General features: G+C 41.1%; 1 protein-coding gene across 1 annotated transcript in view; it reads right to left on the reverse strand.

The window, feature by feature from the left end:
• Positions 1-3,957: 3,957 nt before the first annotated feature.
• Positions 3,958-20,647, reverse strand: part of LOC124805315 (myrosinase 1-like) — a 92,099-nt gene continuing 75,409 nt past the window's right edge. Inside the window, exons 11-12 of the mRNA XM_047265830.1 lie at positions 7,652-7,758; positions 3,958-4,084 (exon numbers count right to left, since the gene is read on the reverse strand). Of these exons, the coding sequence (XP_047121786.1) occupies positions 3,958-4,084; positions 7,652-7,758 (234 nt within the window). The remainder of the gene's footprint in view (positions 4,085-7,651; positions 7,759-20,647) is intronic.

Below are 20,647 nucleotides of genomic sequence, written 5' to 3' on the forward strand. Positions count from 1 at the left end.
CAATGGCTACAGACACGGGACGGATGGGGAAAACGTTGACGAGAAAGACTCACATGAAATAATCAGGCAACCCTTATCTCTACACGATCAACTTTATTTGCGCAATCACTCACGTGAAAGGTTTGTTGTGAGACGTTACCATTACCTCTCCTGTACCATCAGCTTCGCCTGAGAGCAGTACTTACAATCATTGTCCTCAATTATTTGTTAGGTATGTTCCAGCCTCGGCCTTCACAAACAATTTTGTGTCCTCCCGATATCCCTCAAGTGTCATGGAGGGTATCCCCTGTCCTTCTTGTCAATGTCTTCACATATTCCTGTTCTCGTCGATTCTGCGGAAAACGTCCTCTTTCCTCAGCTTATTGGTCCACAAAATTTTTAACGTTGTATAGCACCACACCTCAAACGCATCGACTGTTTTCCTCTCAGGGGCACTGTATGTTCCCTCTATCATGTATATATTTATACACACTGACGAGCCAGAGAAACATACACGTGCCGTATATCGTTTAGGACCTCCGCGAGCACGCAGAAATGCCACTACACAACGAGGCATGGACTCGACTAATGTCTGAAGTAGTGCTGGAGGGAACAGACACCGTGAATTCTGCAGGGCTGTCCATAAATCCTTAAGAGTACGAGGGGGTGGAGATCTCTTCTGAGCAGTACGTTGTTAGGCATCCTCATAATGTTCATGTCCGGCCCGATAGCTGAGTGGGGAGCGTGACGGATTGCCGTCCTACGGGCTCCGGTTCGATTCCCGGCTGGGTCGGGGATTTTCTCCGCTCAGGGATTGGGTGTTGTGCTGCCTTCACCATCATTTCATCCCCATCTGGCGCGCAGGTCGCCCAGTGTTGTGTCGAACGTAATAAGACCTGCACCAAGGCGGCCGGACCTGCCCCGCAAGCGTCCTCCCGGCCACTGGCGCCAAACGCTCATTACCATTTTCATAATGTTCATGCCTATGGAGTCTGGTGGCCGGCGGAAGCATTTAATCTCATGAAAGTGTTTTTGGAGACACTCTGTAGAAATTTTGGACGTGTCGCGTGTCGCCTTGTCCTGCTAGAATTGCCTAAGTCAGTCGGAATCCTCAATGAACATGAATGGATGCAGGCGATCAAATAGGATGCTTATGTACGTATCACCTATCAGAACACGCCCTACGCCATTACAGTGACTCCACCAGTTTCAACAGTCCCCTGCTGACATGCAGGGTCCCTGGATTCATGAGGTTGTCTCCACGCCCGTACACGTCTATCCGCTCGATACAACTGGAAACGATACTCGTCCGACCAAGCAACATGTTTCCTGACATCAACAGTCCAGTGTCGGACTTGACGGGCCCAGGCGAGGCGTAAAGCTTTGTGTAGTGCAGTCATTAAGGGTACACAAAAGGACCTTCGACTCCGAAAGCCCATATCGATGATGTCCCGTTGAATGGTTCGCACGCTGACACTCGTTGATTGTCCAGCACTAAAATCTGCAGCAATTTGCGGAGGGGCTGCATTTCTGTCACGCTGAACGATTCTCTTCAGTCGTCGTTGGTCTCGTTCTTGTATATCACTTTCCGGCAGCAGCGATGTCGGAGATTTGATGTTTTCCCGGATTCCTAATATTCACAGTATACTTATGAAATGGTCGTACGGAAAATTCCCCAATTCATCGCAACCTCGGAGATTCTGAATCCCATCGCTCGTGCGCAGACTATAATACCTGTTCAGACTCACTTAAATCTTGATAACCTGCCATTGTATCAACAGTAACCGATCTAAGAACTGTGCCAGACTCTTGTTGTCTTATACAGGCATTGCCGACCGCAGCGCCGTATTCTGCGTGTTTACATATCTCTATATTTAAAGACGCATGTCCATACCAGTTTCTTTGACGCTCCAGTGTATTTTGGAATTTATTCGAACAATACAGTCATTTGAGAAAAGTAGGCTCGTATGGCTGACTACAATATGTCAATCACAAGTCCGTAACGCACTAGTTATTTCTCATCACTAGTTCCTCAAGAGTAATTAATGTGTTGCAGGTGATACCAAAAAACTCCGAGTGGATTAAAACTGTGCCGGACCGAGACTCGAACGGACGAAAATAAGCCTCAGAGGACAGGTCCGGGTGTGTTTGGGTAGTTTAGTTGGTAGAGCACTTACCCTTTAACGGCAAATGTCCCGATTTTGAGTCTCGGCCTAGCATACAGTTTTAATCTGCCAGGAAGTTTCATACCAACACACACTCCGCTGCTGAGTGAAAAATTCGTTGTGGAAGGAAATACCATTTACATCATCTTTTAGTAACACTGGTGCTGTGTGGGAGGAATTACAGAGCATTTCACGCCTGAGTCGAATTTGGATTAAGTGGAGGTTAATGCGGTAGTATTATATTTGTGATACCAACGACATTGCCCCAGTGGTAACACCGGACCCCTTCGAATCACCGAAGGTAAGTGGTGTCGGGCTGGATTAGCACTTGGATGGCTGACCATCACGTCTGCTGAGCGCTGTTTGGGTGCACTCAGCCGTTATGAGATGAACTGACGAGGTACTTGATGGAGAAGTAGCGACTGTGGTGTCGTTAACTGACATACGACGGGGAGAGCGGTGCGCTGGCCACATGCCCTGGCATATCCGCATTCAGTGACGCCAGGGGGCTAACGATGACACGGCGGCCGGTCAGTACCATTGGGTCTTCATGGCCTGTTCGGACGGAGTTTAATTTTTATTGTATTTGTGAACAACAGCACCACTTTCAGGTTCAATTTGATTGTAGGTAAGAAATTTCATTAGTGAGTAAAATTATTCAGTTGAACTGTTGTTAATATTCACAATTACTAAGGCAGATGTCTAAAAAAGACTGTTAAGGCCACACAAAATTCTAGTTGATTAGATTAGACTATTGTAAATGTTTTTTCCAATGTGAAAGATAAGCTCAAAACAATACTGTAAGAAATCTATGAATAAACACATGCCAATTTTCTTACATTACCGAATCGTTTGTCCACAAATTTGGCATTTTTTCTGTTTCTAAATCCTAACGGTTTTTATACATCTGCTGTATGATTTTTGTGTTGAATTATAAATTTTCAACAATGCATTAAGTTACGAGTACGACCTTACAAAATTCTAAGCTGTTTGTTTTTTATTGTCGACATACTAAGTAAGTCAATGTTTTTAAATTTTTGTCTGTACGCAAACGGGTGGGTTGTGGTTTTTCAAACATTATCGCACTCTTATTAGTGGAAAGTCTTTAGAATTTTCATTATTTATTTCTTATTGAATACAGTTGTTCAATTTTATTATGCATACGTACATTTCGTCTCAAAAAATTGTGTTTATCTTGTATCAAAGAATCTCACAAACCTATGTACAATGTTGCATATGTTCACTGAAGATACGCTGCAGCTTTGTTGTTTAGTTTCGTGCATAGGGAACTAATAGGTCTACGGTGTCTTTGTGCGCCTTGTTTCGTATGCCGTAATGTATGCATCTTCGTCTTCTTTAATGGAAACGTCCTCTATACTTACAGGGTAAATATTGCTTCTCATATGCATCTGTCCCTCCATGTGTAGTTTATCGATCAGTTTTTTCTTCCTGTTAAAGCCAAATAGGGGAAATAGTCTGCTACTGTCTCCAGATTTAATAACAGATAATTATAATTTATTTCTGTATATTTATCAAATCAGGGAACATTTGAAACAGTAAACATTAAAGACTAGCAAGCGAGCTTTCACACCATCCAGAGCTGCACGTCTTTGTATGATGCATTCCTTGACGATTCAGTAGAAATATGCTATATGCTATGAGAAGGCAGAGGAATTAAGACAAATAAAACATTTAATTGATTTTTTTTATTTAGGATGGACTGCCCACTGTTCTCTCAGGATCAAGGACAACTTTTATACGTTCTTCGTTACTGACGCCTTGCGAAGTCTTTCGAAGGATACAGAACATTTTGTCACTGGAAGTACTCCATGGGTAACTCCTTGTTAGCGTAGATCTGAGCTAAAGTTTGCACTGAATCCTTCGCTGTCCTGGGACGCTCGGTATCATTGAAGTCGACCTGATACAGGCCGAATTTAATGCTGAAAAAGAAAACACGATTTATTTCCACTGGAATTAATTACATGATAGTATATTGTTGCTCCATATTTATTCTGAATGGCAATAAACTTTGGAACAAAGAGTTAATAAGCTACCACTCCTCATATATTCTAAATGTACCTCATAGAAGACGTTAACTTATATTATTTCGAGCAAATGAATATTTGCATTTCACCTCTGAAAACTGGCAGATGAATTTTACAACGAAGAAATTGTCACTAAAAGTTAACGTCACTGTTAAGGAAATGGCAAACTGCATTTTATTCAGGTAATAATAGTTACCACACATTATTCAGGTAAACAGGAAAACGTAGACACAAGAGAAGTCAATAAATACCTCGGAAGTAATAGTTTGACACGAAAATGATGCTAGGATTACTGAATCTATCTTCTGAATCGTCTATAGGACCAGCAAGAGTCCTAGATTAGTAAACAGTTACCCAACAGCTAACATTTACCACTAAACTGATATTTCTTCCTTTTACGTCGTAGGAATTATTTGCCTAATCATACTTCTGTTCAACAGAAATGCAATGCAAATTTTTTTATACTGTGAAAATGTCCAAAATAACCTGTGTACCAAAATTTTTTGATCGCTGGATCGCATTTCAAAGAATCATTCCAGTAGTGGCGTGCTGATTTGAAATAAAGGCGGATATGTATAGTTTAGTACAATGTGTGAGCCTGTAATTTCGTACGAATATGCATGCGTAAATGTTTGGGGTTAATCTTTACGTTTGTAATTATTTGCATGTAAAACTATCCAGTAACTTAAATCAACAGGAATATTGCAAAAAAAAATTTCATCAATATAATTCCGTTGTTCACCTTAGTACGAAAATTACATAACTGTACACTAATCAGTTTTCATACTTTCAACTAGCTACTAATTAGCTGCATTGCACAACTACTGCATGTTGATTTCTCTGAAACTTGACTATTATGAAGTACAGTAACAACTAAACTCATTGTCTAATCGCATTCGAACTACAGTGTGTGTGTGTGTGTGTGTGTGTGTGTGTGTGTGTGTGTGTGTGTGCGCGCTATTTTTCTTCAGTTTGCTCGTCTTGTTACATTATCGTTGTTGTAGCCTCAGTATTCAGATTCTTTTGTTTGTCATTACGTTCTTTTGATTTGTAGCTTCAGCGCCGGAGATTCAGCTTGTGTTTTGTAGTGAATCTGAAGTGATGAGCGGCGTTATTAGCAATTCCACTTGATTTTGTATAACAAGTTCGGCTGTTGCGATTGAATAATTTTGGCTGAATTTTTCTGACGATTAGGTTGGTGACATTCTTGGCCTACTTACAGGTTATGCTGTAGGATGCTTAAGTCTTAAAATATCTGAATAGTGACAGTAAAAGTGGACTTTGGCCCTCCATTGCTTGTACACTGTTTGGGGCGCAGCAATGAAAACTATCACAACGATTTTGCTAATATTTTTATTAAAACACATACACACACACACATACACACACACACACACACACACACACACACACACACACACACACACACAGCGGCGGAGATGAAAGTTGGAAACACACTTGCAAAAACAGAATTATAACTTTCGAGTGAAACGATCTTACACACGAAACTAAACATGTGTGGTGAGTAAAGCCGTTTGACGCTTCTGATATAGGAATGAGTCAGTTGATGATAAACTATCACATTCTCGTTTATAATTTTAGATTTCTTTCTTCTTGTCTTTCCCTCGGGACATGCCTCGTTCAGTTTTGCACATTAATTCCAGTGGAAAATGAAGTAGCTTGTTTGTGGTAAGGAAGATTATTTAATAACAGAATCAAATTTTCAAACACTCGTTGCAATGAGGCATGTTTAGTACAGTACTGAGTAAGTAGATGGCATGTAACTTTATGATTCTGCTTTGGTGCACGTCTATACCTAGGCAATGTTGCCGTATCAGTGCCCAGCTGGACGTGTAGTCCTGAGATACTTTATGTTTTAATAATCTTCATGGTCTACATACAACTGTCTGTTGGATTAATGACCCTTGTAGTGTCAATGACTTTTCAGTGATGTAAGAGGCGAGCTGGCAGTGGGGCAGAGGAATTCTCAATTGGAAAACCTCTCTAAGACCTTGGTCACAATAGGGAGGTGGCATATCTTTTACGTCAGTGTTAGTAAATTATGTTCCAGATAAAACAAAAATGCATGTCTAGTGCTTACGAAGCTGTATTTCCTCACGACTATACGGAGTAAAGTCGGTAACATGTCCTAAGTGTGCAGTGTATCTGACTATAACCAGCCCTGAGAGACAGGATGGCTGTTTTATTCTAACACGTGTCTCGTACATTTACACGAGAGAATGATGTTGGTGCCTTGTACAACCTCACAACATAAATATTAGACGAAACTGGAAGCGTCCCTGCTGCAATCAACTAGTCTTCAATAGCTAGTACATAAGGTGAAAAAGGAAAGCCAGCAGAAATTAACACTGACATTGGTCACAGAGCATTGCTGTTATCTGCTGGCGTAGGGTTTCTGTAGAAGCCAAGTAACTCAGAACCAACCATTATATAAAATTAAGTTAAACAGAGTTACGAAACAATGAGAATGACATGTTGAGGCATCCGCTGAGTGTCGAAATTTATAATGACTTTGTTTTGTGGAGCCGTGTTGCCCTTTCATCATGTGTTAGGTTTTGTAAAGAGTTACGATTTTTACATTTCTCTTGGTCACCCAGTTCTTATCGGCCTCTTGGATAATGTATTCCTGCAGATACGTCTGTGGTACTCTCCCAAAATGATTTACCCACAAGATACTGACTGACAAACTCCGGAGGATAGTATGTTCAACACACAAACTAAAACAAAAGACACTGAAAGGAGTAGGCTAGTGTAGCTTTTTGGGGAGAAAATGAGCGAAGATGGCCAAGATATAGATGATTAAAAATGTAAGCTGCCAATAGCATGAGAAGCATTACTGACAAATATAACGTTTCGACAGCTAATATAAATTTGAATGTTAGGAATTATTTTCTAAGAGTATTTGTGTGGAGTGTAATTTCTGCAGAAGTGAAACATGTGTCATAAACACACTTTTTAGCAATGTGATGCTACAAAATACCGGAGAAGATTTGTTGAATAAATTAGATAGTTAATGACGAGGCAGTAAGAAAAGAAACTTAAGTAAACTAAGAAATCTGTTGATAGGACACATCAAGGAAAATTAAATTTTGTAATATAGCGAAGCATAAGGATTGAAACTTGGGCAACAAGGCTTGACTTAAATAGTCAGGTTCAAGCGGACGATGGTTGCAGTAGTTATATAGAGGTGAAGAGGTTTGCTCAAGATTACGTGGAGAGGTGCATCAAACAAGTCTTCAAATTGAAGACCACAACAATTACAACAAGTATTGTCCGTATTTCTGTATTTTTTTTTCTGGTATCTTCTTTGCATTTATTTCTATTCCTTTGAAGGAACCTATATTAGGCACCATCACGAGACAATGGCTGGCTTCAAACAAAGCACAGTTTGCAGCAACAGGCCGTAGAAATAAAACGTGTAACAATAGAACTATTACTTACGCGTAACCATCGTTCCACTCAAGGTTGTCAAGCAGACTCCAGGCTGTGTAACCAATTACGTTGTTGCCATCAACATTGATCGCTTTCAGCATTTCTGCTAGGTAGCTCTGAAACAACAGGAACAATTATTACTGGAGAGTTTTAAAGTTACTTATATTCAGAACATTATTGTTTCAGCCAGAAAGCTTAATGGTAAAACTGCTACTATTGGATCGTTACACTGATGTCAGTATTTGAAGTAGCTTGTCATACAGTATCCAACAGTGAATTTCTTCCATCACTGAAACTTAGATATTTACGACAGGGTGTAACGCTCTGGACTTTCTAATTTAGTTAGTTTCATGTTACACGGCTAATTTTGCATGATATATCGTAATGGTGTGGGACGAATCATTTCCGTTTACATAGAGATATATAGGTGCGAACTAGTAATTCCTACCCGCCACGTTTTACACTTTCAATAATTCTGCTACGGAACAGAAAGAGCAGAAGGAGTAGCGTAACTGGAGTCACGTTCGTAAGAATTAAGTTTTCAGGTGATTTTCCTTCGTCGATCCATACCCTCTTCATTCTCAGAAGTGGTGATAATCGCTCTCAAAGCACCGAGCTGTTGACAGGACGTTTCAGATAACACGCGCGATCTTCAGTCTACTCTGCACCGATAACACCATCGATACTGCCGTGGGAACAAGACAAACAAACCAGGCGGCATATTGTTCTTAATCCTACATGAAAAGTGAGGTAAGAGAATCTGAATTCTTTTTATTTGTATTTAAGTGAAGATCTTATGATGTAAAAGATATTAAACTTCCTTTCCTTAAGTTTTGTCACTGGTAGAGAAATCTATTTGTAACTTACAAGTAATTATTAGCGGCGGCTAACCTGCTATTGTAAGATGTTTTCTATACTTTTATACGTTGAACAAAAGGCTTACAAATAATTATTGATAATGAAAGTACATGGAGAAACCTAAAATGGGTTGATCAACCAAACAGAAAATATGTGCATGGGCTTCTCGAAACCTGAACGAGACAGAGAGATATACTGCGAAAAAAGATATAACAGAAAATCATGACTGGCTGAAATACTATAAATATCTTGGATGGAGTGGTAATCTGGTGGTAGAAGAAGAGAGATGTTGGAAAAAAAAGGATAGATCCCATCAAGGGTATCAAGAAAGCAAGAAGCCCCCAGGTCAGAAGGAATTTCTATGGAACTACTAAAATATGAGAGAATGCTACTGAAATACCAATATTAGCATTCAATAAAAATGTACTGGCTTGGAAACAGAATTCTGGAATTGTGGAGGCTACCAAATATAGCATCGGTGTTCAAGAAAAGAGGTAGATCCAGCACAAAAATATACAGAGCAATGAGTATCTTGAACACATGATACAAAATATACGGTATGATACTTAACGCTCGTTTGCAAACCACACCAGCCACCAAATTATCTGAAAATCAAAATGGGTTTAAGACAGGAAGATCTTGTTAAGAAATATGGACACAAAAATTAGAATATTGGTGAAGCGGAGAGCATATAACCTTCCGACATCTATCGGATTAGTCGATTTTGAAAAGGCGTTCGACAAGGTAGATAGGAAGATACTATGGGAAATGTTACAAATACATGGATACCCAAAACATATTATATCATCATGAAACAGACCGTAATTGACCACACAGATAGTTTTGCCAAGGTAAAGAACATCAGGTATTAATTATAAGTCAAGCTGTAAGACAAGGATGTAGCCTTTCTTTTCTACTGTTTAATATATATTTAGACGACCCCATTCGTAAGTGACAACAAAGTATATTTGTAGCATATGGTAAAAACCCAAGACGAAGCGATTTTATTAATACGCTGCTGACACCTGACAATCTGTTGCTTATAGATAAAACAGAAGATGGATTGCAAACAGCATTACATAAGTCGTAGCTGTGCGCAACTCATTATATTACGAGTATTTCCTAAGTTCATAGCTTTCAGAGACAGAAACCCACTAAGAGAAAAAATAAAGATAAATATCAAACTAACAAAACAAGTCTCTAACTTTAGGTACTTGGATACAATATATCGTTTGACGACTACAGAGACACTGATATAATATGCGGAACGGTAAAACGAACATTAAAAAACGAAACCCGCAAGGACACCCAGCTCGAATTCTACTATATCCCAGAAAGGTGGCTAAAGCAAGAAATAAGTTCAGCAGAAATTTTCTCTAACGATCTAACACTGTTCAGAAAGGGTAGGTTGAAGGCAATCGGTGGTGGAGTATTTATTGCTGTCAGAAGTAGTTTGCCTTGTTGTGAAATTGGAGTAGATAGTTCTTGCTAAATAGTATGGGTAAAAGTTATACTTGACAATCGAACTAAACTATTAATGGAGTCCTTTTGCCGATCCCCCGACTCAGAAGATATAGTTGCTCAACAGTTGAAAGAAAACTTGTGTCTTATTACAAATAGGTACCCCATTCATACAACTATAGTCGGTGGTGACTATAACCTACACTCGATATGCGGGAAAAATTATACATTTAAAGCCGGCAGTGGGCATAAAACGCAATCCGAAATTGTACTGAATGCTTTCTCAGAGTATTATTTTGATCAATTAGTTCATGGGTCCACTCGAAACGTAAATGGTTGCGAAAGCATACTTGACCTCTTAGCAACAAATAATCCTGGAGAAATAGTGAGTATCGTGACGAATACAGGGATTAACGACCACAAGGCAGAAGTTGTTAGGCTGAATACCGCAAGTACAACAACCATCAAAAAGAAGCGCTAAATATAAATATTTTATAATGCTGATAAAAATGCTCTTAACGCATTTTTAAGATCAGCCAGCATTCCTTCAGATCTCATCATGTAAGCGTAGAAAAGCTGTGGAATGATTTCAAAGAGATATTATGCACAGCAATTGAGAGACACATACCACATGAATTAATAAGTGATGACCTGATCACCCATGGTACACAAAACGAGTCAGATCGCTGTTGCAGAAGCAGAGAGAAAAGCATGCCAAATTTAAAAGAATTCAAAATCCCCAATAGTGGCAAAGTGTGGCAGAAGTTCTAAATATAGTGGGTACTTCAATGCGAGATACTTTCAATAATTTCCACTACGAAACTCTGTCTCGAAATCTGACAGAAAATCCAAAGCGATACTGGTCATACAAAAAGCACACCAATGGCAAGACGCAGTCAATACTATCATTGAGTGATAACAACGGTGAAGTCACTGATGACAGTACCACTACAGCAGAGTTATTAAACACGGTTTTCCGAAATTCCTTCACCAAAGAAAACGAAACAAATATACTTGCATAACAGTCAAGAACAACTGACAAGATGAGAAACACAGAAATAGATATCCTCGCTGTCGCAAAGCAGCTCGAATCACTTAATAAAAGCAAGGCTTCTGGTCCAGATTGTATACCAGTCAGGTTCCTCTCAGAGTATTCTGACACAATAGCTCCATATTTAGCAATTATATACAACCGCTCGCTCATAGAAAGGTCGTACCTAAAGACTGGAAAATTGCTCAAGTCACACCAACATCCAAAAAGGGAAGTAGAAGTAATCCGTTGAATTACAGGCCCATATCACTAACGTCGATTTGCAATAGGGTTTTTGAACTTATACTGTATTCGAACATTATTAAGTGCCTCGAAAAAAACCATTTATTGACATGCAGTCAGCACGGATTCAGAAAATATCGTTCTTGCGAAACACAACTAGCTTTTTATACTCAAGAAGTAATGTGTGTTATCGACAGGGGATGGCAAATTGATTCCATATTTTTAGATTTCCAGAAGGCTTTCGACAGCGTTTCTCCCAAGCGTCTTCTAACCAAAATGCATGCCTATGGAATATCGCCTCAGTTGTGCGACTGGATTCGTGATATCCTATCAGAAAGGTAACAGTTCGTAGTAATAGACGGAAAGTCATCCAGTAAAACAGAAATAATATCCGGCGTTCATCAAGGAAGTGTTATTGGCGCTCTATTGTTCCTGATCTATATTAACGACGTAGGAGACAATCTCAGTAGCCGTCTTGGATTGTTTGCAGATGATGCTATCGTCTACCGTCTTGTAAAATCTTCAGTTGACCCAAACGAATTGCAAAATGATTTAGAGAAGATATCTGTATGGTACGAAAAGTGGCAATTGACACTGAATAAAGAAAAGTGTGTTCACATGAGTACTAAAAGAAATCCGCTAAATTTCTATTGCACGATAAGTCACACAAATCTGAAGGCTGCAAATTCAACTAAATACTTTGGGATTACTTAAATTGCAACGATTACATAGGTAATGTTGTGAGTAGAGCAAAATAAACACTGCGATTCATTGGCAGTACACTTAGAAGGTGCAACTGGTCTACTAAACAGATTGCTTACACCACGCTTCTCCGCCCAGTTCTGGAGTATTGCTGTGAGGTGTGGGATCCGCAACAGGTAGGACTGACGGATGACATCGAAAAAGTACAAAGAAGTGCAGCTCGTTTTGTATTATCACGAAGTAGGTGGGACAATGCCACAGACACGATACGTGGAGTGGCAATCATTAAAACAAAGGCGTTTTTCGTTACGACGGGATCTTCTCATGAAATTTCAATCACCAATTTTCTCCTCCGATTGCGAAAACATTCCGTTGGAACCCACCTACATAGGGAGAAATGACCATCACGATAAAATAAGAGAACTTAGGGCTCACACAGAAAAATGGAAGTGTTCGTTTTATCCCGCGCGCCGTTCGAGAGTGGAACGGTAGAGAGACAGCTTGAAGGTGGTTCATTGAACCCTGTGCCAGGGTTCACTTTATTGTGAATAGCAGAGTAATCACGTAGATGTAGATGCTGCGTTATGAAAGTGAGTCAGGGATAATGAGCGAGGAAGACAGAAGCCACATAAAAACCGCGGAAATAAAATTTCTAAATTCTGTAAAAGACTGTTCCAAACGAGATAGATTTACAAATCGAGAGATTAGAAAAGAGTTGCAAACGCATAAACTAAATGATAAAATATAGCTACAGAAAAAATGAAAAGATTGTTTAGAGCGACTGAGTGAAAGAAGACTACTAAAACAGCAAGTAGATACAACCCAGTCGGAAGTACTGTGGAAAGACCAAAGAAAAGATGGTAATAAATGCTATGAAGAGGGACCATGTCACAAAGGCCTAATCCTTGGGAAAAAGATGAGGAGAAGAAGAAGAAGAAAATTACATGACTTGAAACGGCTTCGCCGTAGTAGAAACTTATCATTAAAGCTTAAGCCGTTTGTGCAGTTGCTAAGTATAATTATTAGCCTAATCAGTCGACATTCTTGACCTGTAAATATATGTGAATAACCGCTGTACGTATTTGTAAATGGGACTTCTTAAGCCTTTTGTACGGATACTAAATAAAGTTACTTGCTTGTTTTATTGATGTTCGTAACCTGTAGCCATCTGTAAACGAGCAACGCCTTATGACAATGAATAATTTAGTAGTAGTTACTACTACGTAGATCTCTGAATTCTTTTGATTTTCTTTTGCCCCGTCAACACAAGGCAATTTAGTTTTTTTTATTATTATTATCTTGCTGCCATGCATTTCACAGTACCACTTCTGCGCTTAACTGCACTCTCCACAGAATGCACGTTAGACGGCCCATTGAGTAGTTGTCCCATTTGGACAGAGCACGAATCGCTACTCCTCGGACGGTAACAGGCGCCTGAGAGCAAGAGCCTATGCCGAGGCACCCTACTGCGACCGTCCGTGTCACTCACTGCCGTTTACAATGTTCGTTCCGAAACTGGTTGAGACCCGAGTTTACTGGCAGCAACCATTCCTGTCGGATTTGAAATTATTTCTTATAGACGAGGCGTGACACTCGTATTCTCTGTTGGTTTATGACCGTTTTTCCCTCCATCCACTGTACATACACTGGACATTGACGTTCGTGCACCAAAAAACAAACTAGAAAGCTTCACTCACGGTGTCGTCTGGGCGTGCCCAAAACATCTGCAGGGTGGTTATAATTAAATTTCCTCTACTTAAGCCAGTGTAGACAGAAAACTGTTTACCGTATCCAACTTCACAGGAATGGTGTTCAGACTGTGCGGTGCAGTATTTGCGTTGTTACCTGTTAGTATCACCCCGCCCCCCATGAATCACGGACCTTGCCGTTGGTGGGGAGACTTACGAGCCTCAGCCATACTGATAGCCGTACCGTAGTTGCAACCACAACGGAGGGGTATCTGTTGAGAGGCCAGACAAACTTGTGGTTCCTGAAGAGGGGCAGCAACCTTTTCAGTAGTTGCAGGGGCAACAGTCTGGATGTCTGACTGATCTGGCCTTGTAACATTAACCAAAACGACCTTGCTGTGCTGGTATTGCGAACGGCTGAAAGCAAGGGGTTAACTACAGACGTAATTTTTCCCGAGGGCATGCAACTTCACTGTATGGTTAAATGATGATGGCCTCCTCTTGGGTAAAATATTCCGGAGGTAAAATAGTCCCCCATTCGGATCTCTGGGCGGGGATTACTCAAGGGGATGTCGTTATCAGGAGAAAGAAAACTGCCATTCTACGAATCGGAGCGTGGAATGTCAGATCACTTAATCGGGCAGGTAGGTTAGAAAATTTAAAAATGGAAATGGATAGGCTAAAGTTAGATATAGTTGGAATTAGTGAAGTTCAGTAGCAGGAGGAACAAGATTTCTGGTTAGGTGAATACAGGGTTATAAATACAAAATCATACAGGGGTAATGCAGGAGTAGGTTTAATAACGAATAAAAAAATAGCAGCGCGGGTAAGCTACAACGAACAGCATAGTGAACGCATTATTGTAGCAAAGATAAACACGAGGCCCACGCCTACCACGGCAGTACAAGTTTCGATAGTAGGAAAAGGAAGAGAAGGGAAAGAAGTGGGTGAACATGGAATTGGTGTAAGGAATGAAAGAGGAAGCCGCCTGATAGAATTATGCACAGAGAATAGCTTAATCATAGCTAACACTTGGTTTAAGATTCATTAAAGGAGGTTGTATACGTGGAGGAGGCCTAGAGTCACTGGAAAGTTTCAGATAGATTACATAACGGTAAGACAAAAATTTAGGAACCAGGCTTTAAACTGTAAGACATTTCCAGCGGCAGATGTGAACTCTGACCACAATCTGTTGGTTGTGAACTGTAGATTAAAACTGAAGAAAGTGCAAAAAGCTGGGAGTCTAAGGACATGGGACCTGGGTAAATTGAAAGAAGCAGAGGTTGTAGAGAGTTTCAGAGGGAGCATTAGGGAACGATTGACAAGAACGGGGGAAAGAAATACAGTAGAAGAAGAATGGGTAACTTCGAAAAATGAAATAGTGAACGCAGCAGAGGACTGAATAGGTAAAAAGACGAGGGCTACTAGCAATCCATTGGTAACAGAAGAGATATTGAAATTAATTGATGAAACGAGAAAATGAGATAGACAGTAAGTGCAAAGTGGATAGCAGGGATAGCTAGAGAACAAATACAAGGATGTAGAAGCATATATCACGAGAGGTAAGATAGGAGGGTAAGTCAATTATTATCCGCAATTTAGTTATATTTTTGTTTATTTTGGTAGTACTGTCGTTTAACGTTGATGACGCATGCTCTGTTTATTTGTTATATCTTTGCAGTTTTCAAGCTGCTAGGTTAATTTCGTTATTACTGCCGTGCAATTAATCATGGCTGCTCCGTAGTCTACTTGTACCAAAGAAGAGCAACGATCAGTGATCCGTTTTTTGTGGTCGGAAGGCGTATCAGGGACCGAAATTCATCGAAGACTTTCGGTACAGTACGGGAACAGTGTTTTACAACCACGTAGTGTCTACGAAAGGATGGAAAAATCCCGAAATGGTCGCACAAGTGTTACGCACGATGAAGGAGCCGGACGTCCGTTTATCGCCACAAATGAAGAAACCATCCAGCGTTCACGTGAAATGATTCTCTTAGACAGACGATTAACTATTGACGAAGCGCCACATCGTCTGCAAATTAGTCACGGTTCTGCCTACGAAATCATCCACAACAGACTTGGGTTTCATAAAGTTTGTGCAAGATGGGTCCCAAAACAACTCATATAGTTGCACAAACCAACGCGTTTGGACATCTGAAAAAAACATTTGGATCACTATGGAAACGAAGGGACAACAGACAGGATCATTCCTGCTGACGAAACATGGACCCATCATAACGAGCCGGAGAGTAAACGGCAGTGTATAGAATAGAAACATCCAAATTTTCCGTGCAAAAAAAAGTTCAAGACCTAACCATCCGCATGAAAACTGATGCTTACAGTGTTCTGGGACGCACAAGGTCCAGTACTGGAACATTACGGGAAAGGAGCACAACAATAAACAGTGCACGTGACAGTGAGATGCTTACTCCCAGGCTAAAGCCTGCAATTCGAAGCAAACCCCGTGGATTGCTGTCAAAATGTGTTGTGTTGTTGCACGACAATGTACGTCCGCATACTGCTGCCCACACTGCTTAAACGCTCCAGAAACAGAAGAACTGGATTATCCTCCCTATAGTCCCGATCTTGCCCCTTCTGACTCTCACTTGTTTTGTCCACTCAAACAGCATTAAGGGGCCGTAGATTTGCCTCGGATGAAGCAGTGGAATAAGCGGTGCATTCCTGGCTCGCAGCTCAACCGAGAACCTTCTTTTATGAGGGCATCAGGAAGCTTGTGCAACGATGGACCAAGTGCTTTGAAACGCAAGGAGACTATGTCGATAAATGATGTTCTTGTGAGATTCCTGTTTGATTACAATAAAATTTTATAACTTCCTTGCGGATAATAATTTACTTAACCCCGTAGATACTGCCTACAAGAAAATTAAAGAGACCTTTGGACGAAAGAGAACCACTTGCATGAACATCAAGATCTCAGATGGAAAACCAGTTCTAAGTAAAAAAGGGGAAAGCAGAAAGTTGGAAGGAGTATATGGAGGGTCTATACAAGGGCGATGTACTAGGCAATATTGTGAAAATGGAAGAGGAGGTAGATGAAGATGAAAAGGGAGGTATGATACTGCGCGAAGAATTTGACAGAGCACTGAAAGACCTAAGTCGAAACAAGGCCCCAGGAGTAGACAATATTCCATTACAACTACTGATAGCCTTGGGAGAGCCAGACCTGACAAAACTCTTCTATCTGGTGAGCAAGATGTGTGAGACAGGCGAAGTACCCTCAGACTTCAAGAAGAATATAATAATTCCAATCTCAAAGGAAGCAGGTGTTGAGAGGAGTGAAAATTATCGATCTATCAGTTTAATAAGTCATGGCTGCAAAATACTAACACGAATTCTTTACAGGCGAATGGACAAACTGGTAGAAGCCGACCTCGGGGAAGATCAGTTTGGATTACATAGAAATGTTGGAGCACTTGAGGCAATAATGACCCTACGAATTATCTTAGAAGATAGATTAAGGAAAGGCAAGCCTACGTTTCTAGCATTTTTAGACTTACAGAAAGCTTTTGACAGTCCAAATTCCGTAGGTGGCAGGGGTGAAATACAGGCAGCAAAAGGCTATTTACAATTTGTACAGAAACCAGATGGCAGCTTTTAAGAGTCGACGTGGCATGAAAAGGAAGCAATGGTTGGGAAGGGAGGGATACAGGGTTGTAGCCTATCCCGATGTTGTTCAATCTGTATATTGAGAAAAGCAGTAAGGGTAACAAAAGACAAATTTGGAATAGGCATTAAAATCCATGGAGAAGAAATAAAAACTGAGGTTTGCCGATGACATTGTAGTTCTGTCAGAGACAGCAAAGGAACTGGAAGAGCAGTTGAATGGAATGGACAGCATGAACATCAACAAAAGCAAACAAGGATAATGGAATGTAGTCCAATTAAATTGCGTGATGCTGAGGGAATTAGATTAGAAAATGAGACGCTTAAAGTAGTAAATGAGTTTCGCTATTTGGGAAGCATAATAACTGACGATGGTCGAAGTAGAGTGGATATAAAATCTACACAGGCACTGGAAAGCGTTTCTGAAGAAGAGAAATTTGTTAACATCGAGTACAGATTTAAGTGTCAGGAAGTCTTTTCTGAAAGTATTTGTATGGAGTGTAGCCATGTATGGATGTGGAACATGGACGATAAAAGTTTAGACAGGCAGAGAATAGAAGTTTTCGGAATGTGGTGCTACAGAAGAATGCTGAAGATTAGAGGGGTAGTTCACATAACTAACGAGGAGGTACTGAACAGAATTGAGGAGAAGAGAAATTTGTGGCACAACTTTACTAGAAGAACGGATCGGTTGGTAGGACACGTTCTGGGGCATCAAGGGATTACCAATGTAGTACTGGAGGGCACCGTGAAGGCAAAAATCGTAGAGGGAGACCAAGAGATGAATTCAGAAGGATGTAGGTTGCATTAGGTACTGGGGGATGAAGAAGCATGCACAGCATAGAGTAGCGTGGAGAGCTGCATCAAACCATAACAACAACAACTTGTTAGTTGTGTTAGTGTCATGACTAGGAGCCGCTACTGGTACGGCGATAGTGGGTTGAAACAGAAGCATCAGACCGCACCGCAGTTGCTGGCAGTCGCAGGTGAGGAGGACTTCATTCGTAAAGCTGTTTTAAGAAACCAACAGCTATTACGCTGTTGATCTTCGTTAGCGTAGGCGCATTAAAGGAGTAAGGAGAGGTCTTCTGTCCGCACCGGCGTTGGAAAACGTGATTCGGAAGCTCGAATTCACTGACGATATGGGAACTACACCAGGGTGAGGCTGACGGCCAACTGCGCCACAGGTTGTTGAAGAAGCTCCTGCTGCTGTGTCTGAGAGTGCTGGAAGCAACGTGCGATCTTCAAACAGTGCACGAGCTGTGTCACGACAGCCGAACATTCCAGGGTCCACCGCCCGAGAAGTGCTGCAACCATTTGTGAAATTGTATACGTACACTCTTCTGGCCTGTCGTGGATGGAGACAGTGATCACAGTGAGCAACGTTTGATACCAGGAACGTAAACATTGTACGCAATTCATAGATGTTACCCTCTGATGTAGAAATTAAAATGTGTTTCTTTGCTTGGTTTATTCGTTACTTCCCTTTCGCAGGTTCTTACAAATGTTTACTGAACGTTTCATTATCGTAAGATCACTTGTTTTTAATGTGGGCCCTCGCGAGTAGGTAACGTTTAATTATAACAACCCTGTATTTTCTGAGATTCTATAATGTCTCTACGTAGATCGATTTTAACGTCCTGTTAGCACACAGTCGAATGACACATACAAACCACGTCATGGTTCTGCTTTACTCAAGCGGTTAAGAGTCAAAATGAGACATGGTACCAGTTATACACTACCTACAGTGCACTGAAAAGACCTGTTCGCTTTTTTAAGGTGATGGCTTATTTTTGTACAGCGATCTTACTAATTTACACTACTACCCATTAAAATTGCTACACCAAGAAGAAATGCAGATGATAAACGGGTATTCATTGGACAAATATATTGTACTATAATTGACATGTGTTACAGTTTCGCGCAATTTGGGTGCATAGATCCTGAGAAATCAGTACCCAGAACAACTACCTCTGCCATAACAACGGCCTCGATACGCCTAGGCATTGACACAAACAGAGCTTGGATGGCGTGTACAGGTACAGCTGCCCATGCAGCTTCAACACGATACCACGGTTCATCAAGAGTAGTGACTGGCGTATTATGACGAGTCAGTTGCTCGGCCACCATTGACCAGACGTTTTCAATTGGTGAGAGATCTGGAGAATGTGCTGGCCAGGGCAGCAGATGAACATTTTCTGTATCCAGGAAGGCCCGTACAGGACTTGCGACATGCGTTCGTGCATTATCCTGCTGAAATTTAGGGTTTCGCAGGAATCGAATGAAGGGTAGAGCCACGCGTCGTAACACGTCTGCGACCATTATGATGCTGTAAACAGAAACTGGATTCATCTGAAAAAATGACGTTTTGCCATTAGTGCACCCAGGTTCGTCGTTGATTACACCATCGCAGGCGCTCCTGTCTGTGATGCAGCGTCAAGGGTAACCGCAGCCATGGTCTCAGAGCTGATAGTCCATGCTACTGCAAACGTCGTCGAACTGTTCGTGCAGATGGTTGTTGTCTTGCAAACGTACCCATCTGTTGACTCTGGGATTGAGACGTGGCTGCGCGATACGTTACAGCCATGATGATAAGATGCCTGTCATATCGACTACTAGTGATACGAAGTCGTTGGGATCCACCACGGCGTTCCGTATTACCCACCTGAACCCACCGATTCCATATTCTGCTAACAGTCACTGTATCTCGACCAACGGGAGCAGCAATGTCGCGATACGTTAATCCGCAATCGCGATAGACTACAATCCGAGCTTTATCAAAGTCGGAAACGTGATGGTATGCATTTCTCCCCCTTACACGAGGCATCACACCAACATTTCACCAGGCTACGCCGGTCAACTGCTGTTTGTGCATGAGAAATCGGTTGGCAAGTTTCCTCATGTCCGCACGTTGTAGGTGTCACCACCGGCGCCAACCTTGTGTGAATGCTCTGAAAAGCTAATCACTTGCATATCACAGCATCTTCTTCCTGTCGGTTAAATTTCGCGTCTGTAGCACGTCATCTTCGTGGTGTAGCTATTTTAAAGGCCAGTAGTGTAGTAGTACTGACAATATTTTTTTACTACAATTAAAATATCTGTGCACCTGCCCGACCTATTTGCCACGTTCACCACTATCAGCTCAGTTGTATATGTGTCAATGAATTAAACACACACACACGTATGTGTGCGCGAATGTACACCACCACACTATTTTTACATATTAGCACAGATATTAGAAGAAATTTGGTTTTAACGATAGAAAAACTGGTACTACAACGCCTCCAAACTTAACGACCGTGCATCAGGAAGGTATTCATCCACGATTGACATAATTCTTCAGCCTTTAAGCAGATCTGGCGACAGAGCAATAGTTCCATACGTCTTATCTTCATGTGA

Source organism: Schistocerca piceifrons, chromosome 7 (genome assembly GCF_021461385.2).
Source record: "Schistocerca piceifrons isolate TAMUIC-IGC-003096 chromosome 7, iqSchPice1.1, whole genome shotgun sequence".
NCBI lineage: Eukaryota > Metazoa > Arthropoda > Insecta > Orthoptera > Acrididae > Schistocerca > Schistocerca piceifrons.